At 51.3% G+C, this 19,629-nt stretch overlaps 3 protein-coding genes across 8 annotated transcripts; 1 reads left to right on the plus strand and 2 right to left on the minus strand.

Annotated features, from left to right (window-relative positions):
* Positions 1 to 636: 636 nt before the first annotated feature.
* cyp7b1 (cytochrome P450, family 7, subfamily B, polypeptide 1) lies at positions 637 to 8,285 on the minus strand. Of its 2 annotated transcripts, XM_081598621.1 has the most exons (6): positions 7,934 to 8,280; positions 5,982 to 6,118; positions 5,164 to 5,763; positions 4,790 to 4,996; positions 4,545 to 4,723; positions 637 to 2,225 (listed from the first exon to the last, which is right to left on the minus strand). In XM_081598621.1, the coding sequence occupies exons 1-6, from the start codon at positions 8,005 to 8,007 to the stop codon at positions 1,932 to 1,934; spliced, it is 1,491 nt and encodes a 496-aa protein (XP_081454747.1). In that variant the 5' UTR covers positions 8,008 to 8,280; the 3' UTR covers positions 637 to 1,931. The 2 variants fall into 2 exon arrangements, with proteins under 2 accessions (XP_081454747.1, XP_081454745.1); XM_081598619.1 differs by having other exon boundaries at positions 4,545 to 4,996; positions 7,934 to 8,285.
* Positions 8,286 to 9,382: 1,097 nt separating this feature from the next.
* On the minus strand, positions 9,383 to 13,295 carry LOC103460492 (armadillo repeat-containing protein 1-like). Its single transcript, XM_081598630.1, has 7 exons — positions 12,984 to 13,295; positions 11,826 to 12,035; positions 11,651 to 11,742; positions 11,369 to 11,564; positions 11,099 to 11,215; positions 10,919 to 10,993; positions 9,383 to 10,248 (listed from the first exon to the last, which is right to left on the minus strand). Exons 1-7 carry the CDS (start codon positions 13,179 to 13,181, stop codon positions 10,057 to 10,059), a joined length of 1,080 nt encoding a protein of 359 aa, XP_081454756.1. The 5' UTR covers positions 13,182 to 13,295; the 3' UTR covers positions 9,383 to 10,056.
* Positions 13,296 to 13,563: 268 nt separating this feature from the next.
* Positions 13,564 to 18,867, plus strand: LOC103460469 (uncharacterized). 5 transcript variants are annotated; one of them, XM_081598612.1, is made up of 5 exons: positions 13,564 to 13,763; positions 13,854 to 14,081; positions 16,464 to 16,640; positions 16,917 to 17,057; positions 17,183 to 18,867. In XM_081598612.1, exons 4-5 carry the CDS (start codon positions 17,006 to 17,008, stop codon positions 18,610 to 18,612), a joined length of 1,482 nt encoding a protein of 493 aa, XP_081454738.1. In that variant the 5' UTR covers positions 13,564 to 13,763; positions 13,854 to 14,081; positions 16,464 to 16,640; positions 16,917 to 17,005; the 3' UTR covers positions 18,613 to 18,867. The 5 variants fall into 5 exon arrangements, with proteins under 5 accessions (XP_081454738.1, XP_081454737.1, XP_008400865.2 ...); XM_008402643.2 differs by lacking the exons at positions 13,564 to 13,763; positions 13,854 to 14,081 and adding an exon at positions 15,599 to 15,738 and having other exon boundaries at positions 17,183 to 18,079; positions 18,194 to 18,867; XM_081598611.1 differs by having other exon boundaries at positions 13,564 to 14,081.
* The last annotated feature ends 762 nt before the right edge of the window (positions 18,868 to 19,629 follow it).

Consider the following 19,629-nt stretch of genomic DNA (forward strand, 5'->3'; position numbering starts at 1 on the left):
TTTATGCATCAGTGCAGTAGGGAAACAGCGCCCCCTCTCTGTGTGGCTGGTTACATGCTGCTGGCCCTGAACTCAGTGAAAGCTGCAAACAGGCGAGTTGAATTTTTCAGCGCAGCGTAGAAAAGCGTTAGCAAACATTATTTTTATTAACTGGAGAGTAATCAATACTTCCGGGATGTTTTCTTGGCTCCAACTTTTGTGCTTTTAGTTTCTTTGATCCAGAGTTTCTCCTCCTGGTCCTCAGGCCCCCCGTCCTGCAGGTGTTTCCTTCTGCCACCTGGACTCTGGGTGACCAACAGGCACCTGATGGTCATGCAGTCATTTGAATCAGCTGTTCTGGAACAGAGGCTGATCTAGAACATGCAGAGCAGGGGGCCTGAGGACCAGGGGGGGAAACTGGTTCAATACTGTAAAACATGCTACATGCTAAAGCTAAATGCTAACGTGACGCGCTGAGCCGATATGTCCTCTTCATTAAAAATGACTTGGGCCGGTCCGGTATCGGAGTGGAGCAGAACCCAGAACACGAAGAAAAAGCCGGTTTCACTGGAGTGATCCGATTGGACCCGGTCCGAGTTTCAACAAGTCCAAGTCCAAAACTGACCAAATATGTAATTTAATGAATAATTTATAAACTCATATTTAAAGTTTTTATTTGGAAGAAACAGGAAGTGAAGAATATCTGGGTCGGTTCCGACCCAAACCAATAAGAACCACAACCTAGTAAAACATGAAGCATAGATAGAAAACATACGGTTTAATATAAAAACAGTGAATTAAAATAAGGATTAAGGTTAATAAAACACGAGACAGAAAATTAATTCCTACTGTGGATAAAATTACATAACAAATCGGATCAGAACCAGTTTTAATCCGGGACAGTTCTGCAGCTTGACCAGCAGGAGGCGCTGTTAGCAGTCAGTCCCTCTATTCAGCAGGATCTCTGCTGCAGCGCCGTCACAGTCCTCCCGGTGTCCCCGTGGTGTCCTCCTGTCCCATAGCTTCTGGACGCGTCTCTGTTTCAACACCCGAGTCCAATAATGAGGTCGTCTCTGGACCGAACTGGGCTGGACACCGAGGAGGTGGACCAGGCGTGTTGGACTGGAGACAGGTCGTCCATGAAGGACCGGACATGAGGACACCTGTAGTAGCACCTTGTAGACAGGGACCCACTGAGGACGCCATGTTGGACAGGGAACAGTTCAGGAATGTCGAGGTGGCTCTGCCTCGCTCCTCTGGACAGAATCACCTGACCTGATCCTGGAGAGGGACGATGGAGGACAACCTGGGAGAGACCGGAGATGGACGATCCTGGAGAGGGACGATGGAGGACAACCTGGGGAGACCGGAGATGGACGATCCTGGGGAGGGACGATGGAGGACAACCTGGGAGAGACCGGAGATGGATGATCCTGGAAAGGGACGATGGAGGACAACCTGGGAGAGACCGGAGATGGACGATCCTGGAGAGGGACGATGGAGGACAACCTGGGAGAGACCGGAGATGGATGATCCTGGAGAGGGACGATGAGACCGGAGATGGATGATCCTGGAGAGGGACGATGGAGGACAACCTGGGGAGACCGGAGATGGACGATCCTGGAGAGGGACGATGGAGGACAACCTGGGGAGACCAGAGATGGATGATCCTGGGGAGGGACGATGGAGGACAACCTGGGGAGATGGACGGGCGGACGGACGGTTCAGGACGTCGTCAGTGGAACTCTGATTGGGTTAAAGGAAGAGTAGAGTTCAGGTTCTGGTGCTCCCAACAGGTCTACACTGAACGAAAGAATCAGGATCAATCACATTCCAGCTTGGATGTTCTGGACGGGTCACAGACCCGACCAGAACCCAAACCTCCGGACTGAGTCCAGACCCTGAGAGCCTTCAGAGGGAACAAGACATCTGGACTTCAGCGCCGCTCCGCGTCACACAGACAGCAGTCTGTAGCGGAACCGGACATCCGAGGAGGGCAGCAGGATTCCCAGACCGGCTCGGCTGGGGTCCAAACCGGGTCGGTTCTGCCCGTCCTCCAGCTGCAGGTCGAAGTACAGCAGCAGCAGACAGACAAACTGCTTGATCTCGTTGATGGCAAAGTATCGTCCGGGACACATGGACGATCCGGAGCCGAACGGCATCAGGTAGTAGCGCAGCTTCTGTCCGTCTTTGGAGAAGTCCGTCTTCTCTCTGCCGTCCTGCACAAAGCGGTCGAACCGGAACGTCTGCAGAGACACGAGGAAGATGGGTCAGAACCGACAAGGACTCGGTTCTGTTCTCAGGTTCTAACTGTTAGAACTTCAGGAGGACACCAGGTCCAGTCTGAATTTAAGGTCAAGGTTCTGGTTCTGAGCCAAGTAGACTCTTTAAACAGATCCATGGTTCTGAAGAGTCAGATCCAGGTCAGTGTGATCCAAACACAATTGGACTACCTCTGGTTCTGGTTCTGGAAGGTGTTCCATCTCTGAAAAGTTCCACCGGTCAAAGAACTGAGGTACGCTTTGAGACCCGAAACATCTGACAGAACCAGCAGAGGTCCAGTAGCTGGGTAGCTCAGCTGGGTAGCCTGTAGCTGGGTAGCTTAGCTGGGTAGCCTGTAGCTGGGTAGCCTGTAGCTGGGTAGCTTAGCTGGGTAGCCTGTAGCTGGGTAGCCTGTAGCTGGGTAGCTTAGCTGGGTAGCCTGATTCTCCAAGTTTATTTGATAGGGACAGACACACATTTACATAGACAAACTGAATAAAACAGCAGTCCCATGTTAGCATCATGGTGCAATAGCAACAGCTAATTCGCAGCACTTGTCCCTAGAAGTGGATAGCTTAGCTGGGTAGCCTGTAGCTGGGTAGCTTAGCTGGGTAGCCTGTAGCTGGGTAGCTTAGCTGGATAGCTTAGCTGGGTAGCCTGTAGCTGGGTAGCTTAGCTGGGTAGCCTGTAGCTGGGTAGCTTAGCTGGGTAGCCTGTAGCTGGGTAGCCTGTAGCTGGGTAGCCTGTAGCTGGGTAGCTTAGCTGGGTAGCCTGTAGCTGGGTAGCCTGTAGCTGGGTAGCTTAGCTGGGTAGCCTGTAGCTGGGTAGCCTGTAGCTGGGTAGCCTGTAGCTGGGTAGCTTAGCTGGGTAGCCTGTAGCTGGGTAGCTCAGCTGGGTAGCCTGTAGCTGGGTAGCTTAGCTGGGTAGCCTGTAGCTGGGTAGCCTGTAGCTGGGTAGCCTGTAGCTGGGTAGCTTAGCTGGGTAGCCTGTAGCTGGGTAGCTTAGCTGGGTAGCCTGTAGCTGGGTAGCCTGTAGCTGGGTAGCTTAGCTGGGTAGCCTGTAGCTGGGTAGCCTGTAGCTGGGTAGCTTAGCTGGATAGCTTAGCTGGGTAGCCTGTAGCTGGGTAGCTTAGCTGGGTAGCCTGTAGCTGGGTAGCTTAGCTGGATAGCTTAGCTGGGTAGCCTGTAGCTGGGTAGCTTAGCTGGGTAGCCTGTAGCTGGGTAGCTTAGCTGGGTAGCCTGTAGCTGGGTAGCCTGTAGCTGGGTAGCCTGTAGCTGGTAGCTTAGCTGGTAGCCTGTAGCTGGGTAGCCTGTAGCTGGGTAGCCTGTAGCTGGGTAGCCTGTAGCTGGGTAGCTTAGCTTGATAGCCTGTAGCTGGGTAGCCTGTAGCTGGGTAGCTTAGCTGGGTAGCCTGTAGCTGGGTAGCCTGTAGCTGGGTAGCTTAGCTTGATAGCCTGTAGCTGGGTAGCCTGTAGCTGGGTAGCTTAGCTGGGGGACGATCCGATCACATGGATTGGCTGGAAATGTTTCTCTTTATGTATAGATGATGCTGTTCCCACTGGCTCTACTTCAGCAGTCCGGCCCGGCCCGGCTCGGCCCGGCTCTGTAGCAGAGTGACGCCTCCTAGCTGTGGGGGGGGGGTATGGCGCCCCGCCTCCAGGCGCCATGTGCTGAGCTTCGTTACATGCGCCCATCGGTAGATGTTGTTTTTGTGAGACAGAAGAAGAAGAGACAGCTGAGCTATTTTTAGAGCCTGATTGTGATTTTCTGAGACTTCTAGAAAATGCACCACAGGAGGAAAGCTGCTGCGATGTGGTGAGGAGGAGCTGATCTCCGCCCTGCAGTGGGAGGAAAGCAGGTGGCTCAGGTGAACTAATGATGATTTTTATATGAAACTACTATAAAACTTGTAATAGAGCCGAATACACATGAGCTAATGTTAGCCAGGGTGTTGCAAATAACTTGAAAGTGTCAGAACTGCATGTTGGCGCCGCACATTCATAATATAGTCCGATGTGTTTCCAGATGGTGGTGAACTGCAGACCATCGTGGTTCGTCATGCAGCCTTCGGCTGCAGGACGTCTCATCAGTGTCCGTCTTCCGGCCTGCTGGTCAGTGTTTACCTTCAGGATGTCCAGAGACCTTCACCTTTCTGGAGCCCAATGTGCTGATGAAGCATTTCTGATTTAAAGAAAATGTGGCTGATGTTCTTACAGAGTTGGAGAGCACACCACTAGTACTTAGGACATATCTACTCTTCATCCAGCAGAGGAAGACCCTGGGGGTTTTCAGGTGACCTCTGACCTGTGGGTCCTGGTAGACGTCGGGGTCCAGGTGCAGACTCTGAGGGTACAGGGCGATGACGTCTCCCTTCCTGACGCCCACTGATCGGTTGGAGTCCAGCCGCAGACTGAAGTCCTCCTGGGCCACCCGGATGTTCATGGAGGCCGAGGACAGGCGGAGGCTCTCGCTGATGGCGCTCTCTGGGGATGGAGACGGCCCGTCATCGACCCGCTTCGCCACTGACCTGAACGTGAACTGGAACGTACCCAGAAAGATAAGCTTGTCCAGCTGCTCTTTGCTGAGCACGACGTCGCTGCTGGTGCTGAAGTCCACGCCGCCGTCCCGCAGGACGTCAACGATCTCCTGGCGGACCACCTTCATCGCCTCCGCCTGACTCACCAGGAAGTAGACGGCCCAGAAGGAAGCCGGAAGCGTGTTGCCCACTGACGCCCACAGGATAGCAAAGTGATGAGCTGGAGGACAGAAGACACAAAGAACTGAGACAAACCAGCTGAAAGTTCCTCCAGAACCACAAGTCTAGTCTGTCTGGAACCCAGGGAGGACGTTCTACAGAAACCCAGGGCCTCCTGACGGTCTGGATATCATCTATCGGGCCACCGTCGTCCTCCGGATCATCTACCAGCTTTATCGACGTCCTTCAGCTTGTCGTGCTGCTCAAACAGCTCCGCTCTCCTCCGGATGAACTGGGAAGTGTTGGTCCACCGGGACATGTGCTGTGGCAGGAAGTAGGAGATCAGCTTCTGGCGGATGGCCGGGGTCCGCCCCAGCAGCCAGATGGGAATCTGAGCAATGAGGAACGGGAACATGTTGTCAAACTTGTGGAAGTCGTTCCTCAGACGGTCCATCCCTCCGTGGCGGACGCCAGTCGTCGGTCTGCCATAGATGGTCAGGAAGGTGGCCTCAAACATGACGGAGCAGCAGAAGTCGTACAGGCTCCCTCTCCTCCAGTCACCGGCCCCGTTCAGGTGGTCCTGACGGAACACCAGCATCAGGTTACCCATCATGCTCTCTGTCAGAGGCGCCAGGTGGTCCCCCTGCAGCAGCTGGAAGGAGCGCCTGATCTGCTCCCAGAGGCCGGGGAAGGTGGCGCCGAGGACGGGAGGGTAGCCGAAGGTCAGAGGAGCCACCTTATCGGTGAACTCATGGAAGTCCAGCTGCCGGCCCTGCTTGATGATGCTGGGGTACAGCAGGGGGTCCATGATGAAGGTCATGTATTTACCTGCAGGAGACAGAAGGTCCTGTTAGCATCTCAGAACCGACCGACTGGGTTCTGGTGAAACTGAGTGAGGTCGTGCCATGGGACCCATCTGGAACAATCTGGACCAGAGGTCTTCATCACTGGGGTCCAAGGGGGTTTGTGGAGGTACTGCATATTTAAAACATGATCCATGATGATCCGCGGTGGGTCATCAGGGATCCAGCAGCTTCAGAACCCACCTGCGATCTGGACCGTGAACACGTCCCCATGCTTCCTCTTAAGTTCCTCCAGAAACTTGTGAGCGTCCTTCCCGAAGTCCAGAGCCTTCCCAACGAAGGGGATCCAGCCTTTCACCAGTGGCGGCTCGCCTGGTTTCCTGCAACCAAACATTCCCAGATCATTCCTCTGAATCAGACCGTGGTTGGATGCGAGCCCAGAGCCGCGTGGGAGGAGACAGCAGGCTGCAGCGGCTGTCTCCTCCCACGGTAACAAGTCACGGCGTGAACTCCGGACTTCTCGGAGTTCTGCTGCTGGAACCGGGACAGAGTGGCTCCACCCTTCATCCTCCTCTGATCCCATCGGAAAGCCAACACCTTTCCTGTTGCAGCTTCAGCCCAGGTTCTGATTCTGATCCAGTGCCTCAGCTGTTCCTTTCACATCCAGGTCCAGCAGTTCTGGATCAACACTTCTTTGGGTTTTGTGGTTGTTACAGAGCAGGTAGTGAGACCCGGTCCAGAGCGGGAACAGGACCGGACGCACCCCGCAGATTCCCCAGAGAATCCAGACAGAACCAGAACCTCAGCAGCAGGACAGGAAGTTCTGGTTCTGGTTCCATGAGGTGGACTTCAGACGAGCAGAGACGTGTCAGGAGGAGACGCTCTGCTTCCCCTGGAGGACACAAGGTGTCCATTCTGGGATCCAGAACCAGAACCAGAACCAGAACCAGCAGGTTGATCCAGAAGCAGCAAAAATTTTATCCGTCCAGAGATTTACAGTTTGAACTACTGCTGAAGGACTGAAGTACCGGGTGGTGTAGAACTAGATCATGTAAATCTAGGTGGTGTAGAACCAGGTGGTGTAGAACCAGGTGGTGTAGAACTAGATCATGTAGAACTAGATAATGTAGAACTAGGTGGTGTAGAACCAGGTGGTGTAGAACTAGATAATGTAGAACTAGGTGGTGTAGAACTAGGTGGTGTAGAACCAGGTGGTGTAGAACTAGGTGGTGTAGAACTAGATAATGTAGAACTAGGTGGTGTAGAACTAGGTGGTGTAGAACCAGATAATGTAGAACTAGGTGGTGTAGAACCAGGTGGTGTAGAACCAGGTGGTGTAGAACTAGGTGGTGTAGAACCAGGTGGTGTAGAACCAGGTGGTGTAGAACTAGGTGGTGTAGAACCAGGTGGTGTAGAACTAGGTGGTGTAGAACTAGGTGGTGTAGAACCAGGTGGTGTAGAACTAGGTGGTGTAGAACTAGATAATGTAGAACTAGGTGGTGTAGAACCAGGTGGTGTAGAACTAGGTGGTGTAGAACTAGATAATGTAGATCTAGGTGGTGTAGAACTAGGTGGTGTAGAACCAGCTGGTGTCTCCACCCTCCTGGTTCTACTCAGGTCTCCAGCTGCAGCTTCTGGTTCGTCTCTCTGCTCTCAGAGTTTCGTCTTCGGGGCCTGAAATGTTCTGCAGCTGCTAGAAGGAACCGAAGGGTCAGGTCAGAGGTCAGAGGTCAGTCTGATCTCTAGTTTACAGCTGGAACAGTTGGAGCTGTGCATTGACTCTAGATCTATAGCTCTAGATTTATAACTTTTGATCTATAACTACATCTATAATGTTTGATCTACAGCTCTAGATCTATAACCTTTGATCTATAGCTCTAGATCTATAACTTTTGGGGAACCGTTAGCTGCTGCCTCAGTTCCTCTAACCGAGTCATGGCGGCCAGGCTCCATGCGGGGACTTCCCCTTTAAGATGACGATGATGATGATGATGATGATGATGATGATGATGAAGCTCGGAGCTCTATAGAAAAGTTTTGGATCAGAACCTGCGGTTCCGCCAGGAACTCTGAGGACCCGCCTCCATGTCAGGGAAACATGGAGCTCCAGAACTTTTCCTCTCTGTGTTCTGAATTCAACTCATCTATCTGGACCCAGTTACAGAACCGAACCGGCCCGGACAGTTAGAACTGACCTGGTTCTGCCGCGGAGGATCCAGAGCAGCAGCCCGAGCAGGAGGCTGATCAGCAGCGGCAGCAGGAAGGACATGGCTCCGCTTCGGTTCCGCTTCGGTCCGGGACGGGACGGGACTGGACTCTGATCCGACGGAGGGAGGGGCTCTTCACAATAAGAGCGGGACCTTCACAATAAGAGCTGCCCTTTACAATAAGAGCTGCCCTTCACAATAAGAGCGGATACTTCACAATTAGAGCTGTCCCTTCACAATATGAGCGGGACCTTCACAATAAGAGCGGATAATTCACAATTAGAGCTGTCCCTTCACAATAAGAGTGGGACCTTCACAATTAGAGCTGTCCCTTCACAATAAGAGCTGCCCTTCACAATAAGAGCGGATACTTCACAATTAGCTGTCCCTTCACAATAAGAGCTGCCCTTCACAATAAGAGCGGATACTTCACAATTAGAGCTGTCCCTTCACAATATGAGCGGGACCTTCACAATAAGAGCGGATAATTCACAATTAGAGCTGTCCCTTCACAATAAGAGCGGATAATTCACAATTAGAGCTGTCCCTTCACAATAAGAGCGGATAATTCACAATTAGAGCTGTCCCTTCACAATATGAGCGGGACCTTCACAATAAGAGCGGATAATTCACAATTAGAGCTGTCCCTTCACAATAAGAGCGGATAATTCACAATTAGAGCTGTCCCTTCACAATATGAGCGGGACCTTCACAATAAGAGCGGATAATTCACAATTAGAGCTGTCCCTTCACAATAAGAGTGGGACCTTCACAATTAGAGCTGTCCCTTCACAATAAGAGCTGCCCTTCACAATAAGAGCGGATACTTCACAATTAGCTGTCCCTTCACAATAAGAGCTGCCCTTCACAATAAGAGCGGATACTTCACAATTAGAGCTGTCCCTTCACAATATGAGCGGGACCTTCACAATAAGAGCGGATAATTCACAATTAGAGCTGTCCCTTCACAATAAGAGCGGATAATTCACAATTAGAGCTGTCCCTTCACAATAAGAGCGGGACCTTCACAATTAGAGCTGTCCCTTCACAATAAGAGCGGGACCTTCACAATTAAAGCTGTCCCTTCACAATAAGAGCGGGACCTTCACAATTAAAGCTGCCCTTCACAATAAGAGCGGGACCTTCACAATTAAAGCTGCCCTTCACAATAAGAGCGGATACTTCACAATTAAAGCTGTCCCTTCACAATAAGAGCGGGACCTTCACAATAAGAGCGGGACCTTCACAATTAGATCTGTCCCTTCACAATAAGAGCTGTACCCGGTTCTGAACTAGTCGGTCTGGAGGTTCTACAGAACCTCAGCCTCATGGTGCCAACTGTTTGGTTCTGGTTCCAGCAGAACCAGTGGAGGTTCTGTTCACCTGCTGGTTCAGCTCCAGAACCGATGAATCGGGTCATGAATGAAACCAGGCAGGTTCAGACTGAAGCATTTTATTCACACTGAGGAAGAGGAAGATGATGAAGGTTAACAGTCACAATGATAGAAACCGGTTCAGAACCGGTCCAGTGGTTCTGAAGCAGACCGGGTCACACGGCCTGCACGACTGAAGCCCTGTGATTGGACAGAGGCAGGAGGAGGCGGGGCTAACACTGCACACCTGGTCAGGTACGCAGAGATCAGAGATCCATCAGGAGGAAATGACCCGGGTCTTTGTTCTGTTGGATCCTGGGAACGCTGGGAACGCTGGGAACATCTGAGGTTTTCCTGAGGAAAACATTCGGCTGAATTGGATCCTCTGCCGATTCCCAAACTGGTCCCCAGCGTTCGTTCAAGAGGAACCAGTCGGGTCCGATGGTTCCGGTCGGTTCTGGTTTCAAGGCATCCAGTCGGGTAAAGTGTAAACATGACGACGTTCCAGAAAGCTGCTGAGGGAAAGCCCGGATCAGAACTTTTGGTCTGGATTAAACACTCAACAGTTGTTCTGACCCGGTTCTGGTGTCACTGTTCCGGATCAGAACCAATTAAAACTCCAGTTCTGCGGTTCGGTCCGTTTGGACAATAAATAGAAAACTTTCTGTTCTGACCCGTTTGTCCCGCTCAGTAAGACATTGTGGTTCTGATCCAGCAGCTGGTTCTGGTTCTGATGGGTCACCAGTAGAAGGAGCGGGACAGGAAGTTGGCGGCAGCACCGAGCCAGCTGGACCCATCCTGACCCGACCCGACCCGGCTGATCGCCTTGTCTGGGTCTTGAGACGGACTCTCCTCTTCTGGAAGATACTCCGGCAGGTCCAGGTTCTGCTCCACCGATACAGAACCGGCCTCCGGGAAATGGACCAGAACCTGCAGAACAAAACAGAACAACCAGGATTAAGGCTACGTTAACTGTGTCTAAGCTAGCGTTAAGGCCAAATTAACCGAGTCTGTGCTAGCATTAAGGCTAAGCTAACAGAGTCTGAGCTAGCATTAAGGCTAAGCTAACTGAGCGTAAACTAGCATTAAGGCTAAGCTAACTGATTCTAAGGTAGCATTAAGGCTAAGCTAACTGAGTGTAAGCTAGCATTAAGGCTAAGCTAACTGAGTCTGAGCTAGCATTAAGGCTAAGCTAACTGAGTCTAAGCTAGCATTAAGGCTAAGCTAACTGAGTCTAAGCTAGCATTAAGGCTAAGCTAACTGATTCTAAGCTAGCATTAAGGCTAAGCTAACTGAGCGTAAGCTAGCATTAAGGCTAAGCTAACTGATTCTATGCTAGCATTAAGGCTAAGCTAACTGAGCGTAAACTAGCATTAAGGCTAAGCTAACTGATTCTAAGCTAGCATTAAGGCTAAGCTAACTGATTCTAAGCTAGCATTAAGGCTAAGCTAACTGATTCTAAGCTAGCATTAAGGCTAAGCTAACTGAGTGTAAGCTAGCATTAAGGCTACATTCAGGTTGTCATTCCTGTTTAATTTCTATGATTCATATTTTCGTCCAGACCAGACAGGAAGTGTGAAGCGGCAGCAGGTGACCTGACCTCGTCTCCGTTCTCGTCCTTCACCACCTGCTGAGCCGTCATGACCTCCGTGGCAGCGATGGCCGACGCCAGAGCCTGGAAAACCAAGGCAGACATCAGGAAGCTCTCTGGTCCAGCCTTTCCATGTCTTATGAAGTATTGTCCGTTCTTCCTGAATGTTCCGGACAGAACCGTCCTCACCTCAGCTTTCAGGTCCGATCGGATCCGGACGACGCATCTCTTCAGCGCCATCTGGAAGGTGAAGCTGATGACGCCTCGGATCTTCAGCAGAGCCTCCTCACACAGACTGCGCCGAGCCTGCAGCGGATCAGAACCGGGCAGCGGATCAGAACCGGGCAGCGGATCAGAACCGGGCAGCGGATCAGAACCGGGCAGCGGATCAGAACCGGGCAGCGGATCAGAACCGGCAGCGGATCAGAACCTGACAGCAGTGTCGGCATGCGGACCCACCGGGTCGTCCAGGCCGTGGATCTGCAGAACCACCGTCTTGGCTCTCTTATTGCTGGATCCCAGGAAGAACTGGGCCCGGCGCCGCGCGCTGGCCGGCGCCGGCCCGGCCGCCTGTGGCCCGTCGGCGCCGGGCGGCGCCTGCAGCAGCTGGTAGATCTCTGAGGCCAGCAGCTTGGTGTCTCCTGGAGTGGTGGACCTGCAGGGAGGACCGCAGTGTTCACACACGGTTCTGTCGGACCGAGCCCAACCGGGTCTCTTCGGTTCTGGAGGAAGGTCGCTCACTTCTGCACGATGTTCTGCAGGCTCAGCATCATCCCCAGCTCTGCCTTCAGCTTCTCCCTGTTGGCTCGGCACTCCGCCAGGTACCGGACCGCCTGCGCAGACCCGGAGCAGCAATCAGAACCAGAACCTACCCGATACCGGCCAATAAACCCAAATGTCCGGGTCGAGGGCTCACCAGCAGGGCGCAGTAGACCACCTGGGGGTCCGGGTGGTCCAGGAACAGGATGAGGCCCGGCAGGCAGCCGTGGTCCTGGACGATGGCTCTGCGGTTCATCGGGTCGGCCGCCAGGTCCCTCAGCTGGGTCACCACGGCCAGCGGGTCGGGAACCGGGTCGGGCCGGGCCACCAGCGGGTCGGGCTCGCCGCTCATGGCTGCTGGGGGGACCTGCAGCAGGAACAGATCAGAACCGGTCTCTGCCCAGTCCACTAGACCTGCTGGACGCTCTGGGTCCTCCCACCCGGTCAGAACTGAACCGGACCCATCAGAACTCCAGGTCCGATTAAATGTTAGAGAAACCATTCAAACGCAGAGGTGGGCCTAGCCCCGCCTCTGAGGTGGGCCTAGCCCCGCCTCTGAGGTGGGCCTAGCCCCGCCGCTGAGGTGGGCCTAGCCCCGCCTCTGAGGTGGGCCTAGCCCCGCCTCTGAGGTGCAGCTCCTCCCACTCAGCTCCTTCAGACTAGCCAGCAGCAATTAGCAACCAGCTGCTGCTCAGAGCCACACTGGTAAAAACATGAAAGGGTTAATAGAGGAGCCATGTTGGGACGACTTCCTGGAGGCGGAGCTTGAAAATCAGCAGGAGTTTTTAAAGAGACAGAGACCAAAAACAGGAAGAAACATTTGACTGATGGTGACATCGTTACTGGAGCTGCTGCTGGTTCTGGACTCAAAGCAGAACTTCTGTGGGTTCCAGAACCTCAAGTGTTTGAACGGACCTCATCACACCTGACGTCCAGAACCGGACCGGGCCCATCAGAACCGGGCCCCTGCTCTGTCTGAGGATGAAGGTTCTGCATGTGATCCAGTTTGGAGATGAATCACTCAGTTTCCTCTGTTGGTTGGATCTGGTTCTGGATCCGGTTCCGACTCTAACCACAGTCCTCTGCAGCAGATGACCCGGTTCTGGTTCGGATTCAGGTTCCTACAGTTGACCCGGCTTCCATAGACCGAACCTGAGTCTGGCTGGGACCAAACTGGGCCTGTTGGTACCGGACTGTGTTCTGGTTCTGTTCTCCTCAAGAACCGAGCCTCTCCATCAGAACCCATCCACAACCATCGTTTGGTTCTGACCCAGATCATACCAACAGAGCCAGGATGCTAATGTTGCTAACTCACCTGGCTGTAACGATCACCGGTACCAGAACCAGCACTCCGGTCCGGTCCGGTCCGGTCCGGTCCTCCCCCTGACGTTCGGTTCCCGTTCTGTTTTCTCGGACCGCGTCGGAACTTCTGTGTTTTGGGTTTATTTCCTCTCTTCGAGCCGAACCGTCGGTTCTTCCTGCTGAGGCCAGCGGCGCTGCCACGTGGCAACATGCAGCTCTGTGATTGGCCGCCCGGCCCCAGCGGACCAATCAGCGGCTCGGTTCCTCAGAGACCATGTCCCCACCCTGATGACGTCACAGAGCAGATCCAGGACCAGTCTGTTTGAGCTGTGATGGTGGAACTGGACCGGTACCAGCACCGGTCTAATGGGAAATTCTGCCCCCTGTGTCGGGAGCGCGCACTGCAGCCAGAGCGGATCCGTTTCTGATCGATTATCGGTAAAATATCATATAATCATGTCAAGGTTGTAACTTTCAGTAGCTAACAAAATGGTAAACAAATAAACAAAATGGTAAACAAACAAACAAACAAATAAATAAATAAATAAATAAATAAATAAATAAATACATAAATAAATACATAAATGCTCAGTCAGTCATCAGACGCGGGTTTCCAACACGTTGTGTGTATTTGTGATTTTCACCAGCAGGTGGCAGCACAGCCTGGCTGGAAACTGACCCAGTTCAGCTCAACAGAACCGGTTCCTCACACAGATCATATTCTGGAATCAGTTCGGGTCACACTTCGTTACTGACCGGATCCCGGTTCTGCCTGATTCTTTTTAAAAACCAGGTCCATTTATTGTTCTGATTAGTTTTAGTCCAAGTAAAAATTAAATGAGCAGAAATTCAGTTTATGAATAAATATCTAATATCCCGGCAGAACCTGGAGAAGACCAGGCTTTTACACAGAACCGGGTCAGACCCAGAACCTTGCTTCAGGGTCAGACGGTTCTGATGTTCTTCATCACACCGAGGAAGAGGAGGAGGAAGGAGCGGTTCTGATCCCACAGTGACAGGAAACAGCAGAACTGCGGGCAAAAACCTGCAGCACCCCGGAACCGCCACTAGGGGCTCCGCGTCACTGAGCTGAAGAAACCTGATGCTTCAGGTCAGAGGTCAACCTGTTTATTACCGCGGACCGTCAGGGGGGCGAAGAGGGGGGGGATGAAGAGTCAGATGAGGCCTCTGCATGTTGGTGTCCCACTAAATCCTGAATATTCCCTATTTGGTCGTCTTGGCCGTTTTATCGCAGCCTGTGGGAACGAGAACAACCTGCTGAATGTGACGGCAGCCAATCAGAAAGCGCGGTGACGTCAGAGCAGAGGGGAATCCCAAACAGCTGACATATCGGAGATGATATGTGGAAATGTTTATTATTAAATCTAAAGGTCATTATTATGTTTATTCAGTTAAAAATGTTAACTATGAAAAAACATTTTCACCTCCAAATCATAGAGCAGCAAATAGAGCGGCTGCTCCGTCGTCTTTCATCCACCTCCTTTTCTTTTTGTTACGTCTTTTATTAAAATGACTCCACAAACTATCACTATTGTTTCTACATCCTCATCCGTGTTGGTTATTCTAAATTCCTGCTATGTTGGGGTTTTACTGGATTATCCTCTGGAATCGGGATGTTCTGACTGAATCGGTTCGTGTTGCTCCTGCCTTGTGGCTGAACACGAACCGATCGAACCTCCCAGCCAGCATGCCTAGGTGGGCCCCATATGGGGGAAAGGTGGGCAGATAGAGGATAGAGGGGGGCGGGGGGGGAGAAGCGGTTTGGGCCTCGCGTTTTAATTTTTCCCCATATTGGCTAAACCGTGAGTCAAACCGTCACTGGGACTGACTACTATATATTCCACTGAGGGACAGTAACTTTAACATTACATACACCTTTCTGACCAGAGGAGGGCGCACTTTCTCTATAATCAGACATTAAAGCGACCTGAAACCATCCCTCCCTCCCTGGCACCTCCAGACCCCCATAGCTCCCGCCTGAATCAGAGCCAGAAGGCGGGGCCTAGTGCTGTCAATCATTCTCAGCTCTGTTGCAGGGCAGGGTTTCCCCCAGTTCATCAGCCTGGTAGCCTTTCTGACCCTCCAACCAGGCCGAGCGGGTTTTCATGCTGTAGTAGCAGCGACAGGACAGACGGAGTAAACTGGGTAAAAGCTAGCAGGACGGGATACGGTGGAACTGTCTCCATTTTTTACCACAAAAACACGGAGGGCGGCTGGTGGACTGGCCTAGCGCCCCCTAGTGCCGAGCTGAGCAAGTGTTGTGGGGCAAATCCTGGCAGAGCAACAGCTTTACAGAAAAACGGTTCATCTGGTGGCTATGCTAACTAGCCTTAACATTCATGACAGGCTATGCTAGCTGCAGCACAACAGAGACGGAGGCCGCACGGACAGTGACTGGCTCTGATTGGTTGGTTTTAGTTAGCACTGGGAGCACTGGCAGATTTTCTTTTCTTCTCTCATGTCATGCGGTCACGACATGGCAACAGTTTGAACAAATAAGTGAAATAACATGATTGTAACAGTGACGTACTGCAGCTTTAAGCCGGGGCCATCTTAACTCCGCCCCCAGCGGTCAGCCAGGTTCCGGTTCGGGCGCCGCTCTTGCTGTTCTTCTCTTTGTTTAAGGCGCCATTGTTGTGTTATCGCAGCCTGGACCCGAGCAGAACCTTCCAGAACCTTCTGGTTTCGGTTCTAAAGAATCAGAAAGATGTCCGTGTGGTCTTCATCTTCCTCATCCTCTTCATCAGGTAACGCGCCGTCTCTGCTGCTGCTTGAGCGGCTCCGGTGTTCCGCGCTCACCGGGCTCAGGTTGTCTGCGGTTAGCTGCCCGCAGCGCTGCCTGATTAAAACACGGTTCTCCTTTAATGATCCCAGGTGGTTCTGGGTCCGTTGGGAGGTTCCGTCGGAACCAGTTTGGGTCGGGTTGTGAAACTCATTAAAGTGTCCTGTAGGGAGCGTGAGGAAGCAGGTTTAATTCATTAAACTTCACTTAAACTTAATTCAGGGAGAGAGAGAACAAATAATATCCCAAAATAGAAAAACTCCTGAGTGAAAACAGATGATCCCGTTTCTCCTGATGGGATCTGAAACCCGAGCAGCTGGAACAGAACCGGGCTTCAACTGACATGAATCCAGTTTAAACAAACTCAGTCAAAACACATCTGAGTTGCTCTGGGGTGGACTGCTGGTCAGAGGTCAGAGGTCATGGCTGGTTCTGCTTGACCTGCTTCCTGGACCCAAAACCTCTTGTCTGTCCGAATGAGCAGAAAGTTCTGGATCAGGTTCTGCTGATGGTTCTGACTGAACCAGAACAATGGCCCAGTTAAATCCCAGGACTGAGGGATGTTGGTTCCGTTTAACATCAGTGATCATCAGATCTCAGAGACGCAATATTTACACTTTTCATTTTCATGTGGGCCAAAACGTGCAGCGTATGAACGGTTGATACCTGCGGCTCTTTCTGTCCTTCCAGAACCCCGACCGGACCGGGTTCCTCAGCAGGAACCAGAACCTCTGCGGGTCAAGGAGGAGTGGGTGGAGGTCCGGGTCGGTGAGGAGGAGCGGGAGGTTCTGAAGCAGGAAGTGGAGCTCCTGGAGGCTGATGGGTCCGACCAGAACCAGGTCCATCCAGCAGAGCTTCTGAGGACGGGTGAGTGACACCAAGAGGTTCTGAAGGAACCAGAGTTCTGCTGTCCAGCCCGTTACACGCCTGGACCTTAAAGTTCTGCTTTTAATTTGAAATGGACACATTTCATTTCCTGCCATAGTCTCTAGATACCGACCCGTTACCGTCCACCAGCATGAAGCGGTTCTGAAGGTTGAATACGTGAAGACGGAACCAAAGGGTCCATTCGGTTGGTTCTGTTCCAGAGGGAGCAGAAAACAACCTTCACTCATGTCTCACGCCGTCTCTCTGCTCCTCCAGAACCTGAACCGCTACCGGGTCACGAGGAGCCGGAACCGAACGACGCGAAACCTCCAGAGATCAAAGAGGAAGAGGAGGAGCCAGAACAGATGAAGGACCAGCAGGAGGACGAGGGTCAGTTGGTGCTGAAGCTCCACCAGGGTGAGCCGACCAGGGCACTAAGTACTGAGTACCAGACCGGTTCCGGTCCATTGGACCGATATGCTGATAGATTCCAGTAACTTGCTAAGCAGGTGTTTGGTTCCTGGTTTTCTTTTTTCTTCCAGAACTCCCACATCAACGTTCTCATCAAGATGTAGAGGTTCTAACCGACCAGGACAGAAACTGCAGTCTGGACCAGGAGGAACCAGAACCTTTACAGTCCGGCAGAAACAATGACTCCATTCCACAACCAAAAACTAAGAACAGAGAACCACCAGCATCTTGCTTACAATGTGGGAAAACGTTCACCAGGAAGAGCACCATGCTGGACCACCTGAGAACTCACACCGGGGAGAAGCCGCATTCCTGCGGCCACTGTGGGAAGAGTTTCAGCAGAAAGGGAAATCTGTTGGTTCACATGAGAAGTCACACAGGGGAAAAGCCATGTGTGTGTTCGGTCTGTGGGAAGGGTTTCAGACAGAGGAGCAATCTGATGGTTCACATTAGAACGCACACAGGGGAAAAACCATACTGTTGCTCAGAATGTGGGAAGAGTTTTAGACAAAGGGGTTGCTTAGTGTGCCACATGAAAACTCACACAGGAGAACGGCCATTTTCCTGTCAGATATGTGGGAAAAGTTTCCGGCATAAATCTAACTTGTTTGTTCATGTCCAAACTCACACTGCTGAGAAACAACATTCCTGTAAAACCTGTGGGAAGTGTTTTTCCCTGCGTAAAAATTTGATGAAACATACAAAAACACATTCATCTGAGAAACCACATTGTTGCAGAACATGTGGGAAATGTTTTGCTGTTCGCCACAATCTGAAGCAACACATGAGAACTCATGAGCCTGAGAAGCCGTATTCCTGTAAGACATGTGGGAAAAGCTTCAGGCACAAACAGGTTCTGGAGTTTCACATGATCACGCATGCAGAGAAAAAACCTTACAGCTGCTCCAAGTGTGGGAAAGGTTTCAGCCGGAAGTTCATCCTAGTGAGCCACAGCAGAACTCACACAGGTGAGAAGCCTGTTTCTTGTAAAGTGTGTGGGAAGAGTTTCTACCACAAGTATTACTTAACGCGTCACATGAGGTATCACACTGAAGTAATCACTCAGTATCATCCCTGTGCAGAATGTGGGAAAACTTTCAGCCGCAAAGGGACCATGCTGCGACACATGAAGACTCATACAGGTGAGAAACCCTATTCCTGCCCGGAATGTGGGAATAATTTCAGCAGAAAGTCCAACATGTTAGTTCACATGAGAACTCATACAGGAGAGAAACCATCTCTGTGTACAACGTGTGGGAAGACTTTCAGACAAAACAGTAATCTGTTGGTTCACATGAGAACCCACACTGGTGAGAAACCACATAGATGTTCAGAATGTGGGCAGGGTTTTAGTAGAAGGTACGCCATGTTGACCCATCTGAAGTCCCACACAGGGGAGAAGCCTTTCTCTTGCAGAATGTGTGGGAAGAATATTCGTCATAAGAGTAACTTGTCACGCCACATGAAAACACACACCACAGGTAGATATGTTCTGGAATGATATCAGAAGGAAACAGGGTCTCTTCTGTACTTCCTGTTTCCTTTGCCGGCAGGAAAAAGGAATCTGCAGGATCTTTGGGAAACTGATATGTTGAGTCGATACGGATGAACGCCTCCTTTGAGTTTTGCTTATATCTGCCCCATTAACCTGATGGTAAAGAGAAAACTCATCCACGCGTAAGCTAGCTGCAGTGTTGTGTATAAAGTTAAAATGCCTTGTTTAATCTGAGTGTCATTAAACGTTTCTTCAAGCGGAGCCTGGTGTCTCCTGGTTCTCTCTGTTGTTAAAGATCCTGGAACCAAACATGAGCAGAACCTCCAGGACGGAGCGGAGTCAGAACCTGGCACTAAAGACTGGATCCAGAAACTGTCCCTGTCCCAGGAGGCCATGTTGCCACTGGACATGACTGGGTGATTTCTGCGGGGAATCTTTTCTTCCCTGACAGTAAAACCTGAAATGGACTGAACAGAACCTGCTGGCAGTAGGGATGGAAATGGCTTCTCTCAGTTAATTTGTGCTTCTAAACAATCTGATTGGACGCTGGGAAAGACTATTGTGCTAACAGCAGTTAGCCTATCAGAGCAGCTATGCTAGCCTAAAATAGCATCTGAATGCTTACATGTAGCAGCTAATGCTACATGTAAGCGTCCAGATTTCTATGAAGCTCCATGAACGATCAGAGAAACTCAGAAAAACGAACTTTGGTCCAATCTGATGAAGAACCTGAAGATTAAAAACTATAAACATTTCTGCTGCTCATTTAGCAGCAAAAAGGGTTTTGACCTGAAATTAACTTGATCAAAATAAAATAAAAAAAAGATTTTATTGGCTCTAGTGGCCTTTATTTGATAGTTAATTGGCAGGAAAGCAGGAGGAAGACATGCAGCAAAGGTCGCCAAGGCCAGGAATCGAACCTGCGACAGCTGCGTTGAGGACTGAGGCCTCCATATGTGGGTTGTGCTTAACCCCTGCGCCACCACAGCAAACCCCATCTTGATCAAACATTAAACTAGTTAT

This window comes from Poecilia reticulata, chromosome 17 (genome assembly GCF_904066995.2).
Source record: "Poecilia reticulata chromosome 17, P_reticulata-male-v2, whole genome shotgun sequence".
Classification (NCBI taxonomy): Eukaryota; Metazoa; Chordata; class Actinopteri; order Cyprinodontiformes; family Poeciliidae; genus Poecilia; species Poecilia reticulata.

Coding starts and splice junctions, on each gene's coding strand:
- cyp7b1 (XM_081598619.1), bottom strand. CDS start 8,007: ATGTCCTTCCTGCTGCCGCTGCTGATCAGCCTCCTGCTCGGGCTGCTG. Junction 6,119..7,933: donor ATCCTCCGCGGCAGAACCAG/GTCAGTTCTAAC, acceptor GTTTGGTTGCAG/GAAACCAGGCGAGCCGCCAC. Junction 2,226..4,544: donor ACGTCTACCAGGACCCACAG/GTCAGAGGTCAC, acceptor GTGTCTCTGCAG/ACGTTCCGGTTCGACCGCTT.
- LOC103460492 (XM_081598630.1), bottom strand. CDS start 13,181: ATGTTGCCACGTGGCAGCGCCGCTGGCCTCAGCAGGAAGAACCGACGG. Junction 12,036..12,983: donor CCGGTGATCGTTACAGCCAG/GTGAGTTAGCAA, acceptor TTCCTGCTGCAG/GTCCCCCCAGCAGCCATGAG. Junction 11,743..11,825: donor TGGTCTACTGCGCCCTGCTG/GTGAGCCCTCGA, acceptor GGGTCTGCGCAG/GCGGTCCGGTACCTGGCGGA.
- LOC103460469 (XM_008402641.2), top strand. CDS start 15,699: ATGTCCGTGTGGTCTTCATCTTCCTCATCCTCTTCATCAG. Junction 15,739..16,463: donor TTCCTCATCCTCTTCATCAG/GTAACGCGCCGT, acceptor CTGTCCTTCCAG/AACCCCGACCGGACCGGGTT. Junction 17,058..17,182: donor GGTGCTGAAGCTCCACCAGG/GTGAGCCGACCA, acceptor TTTTTCTTCCAG/AACTCCCACATCAACGTTCT.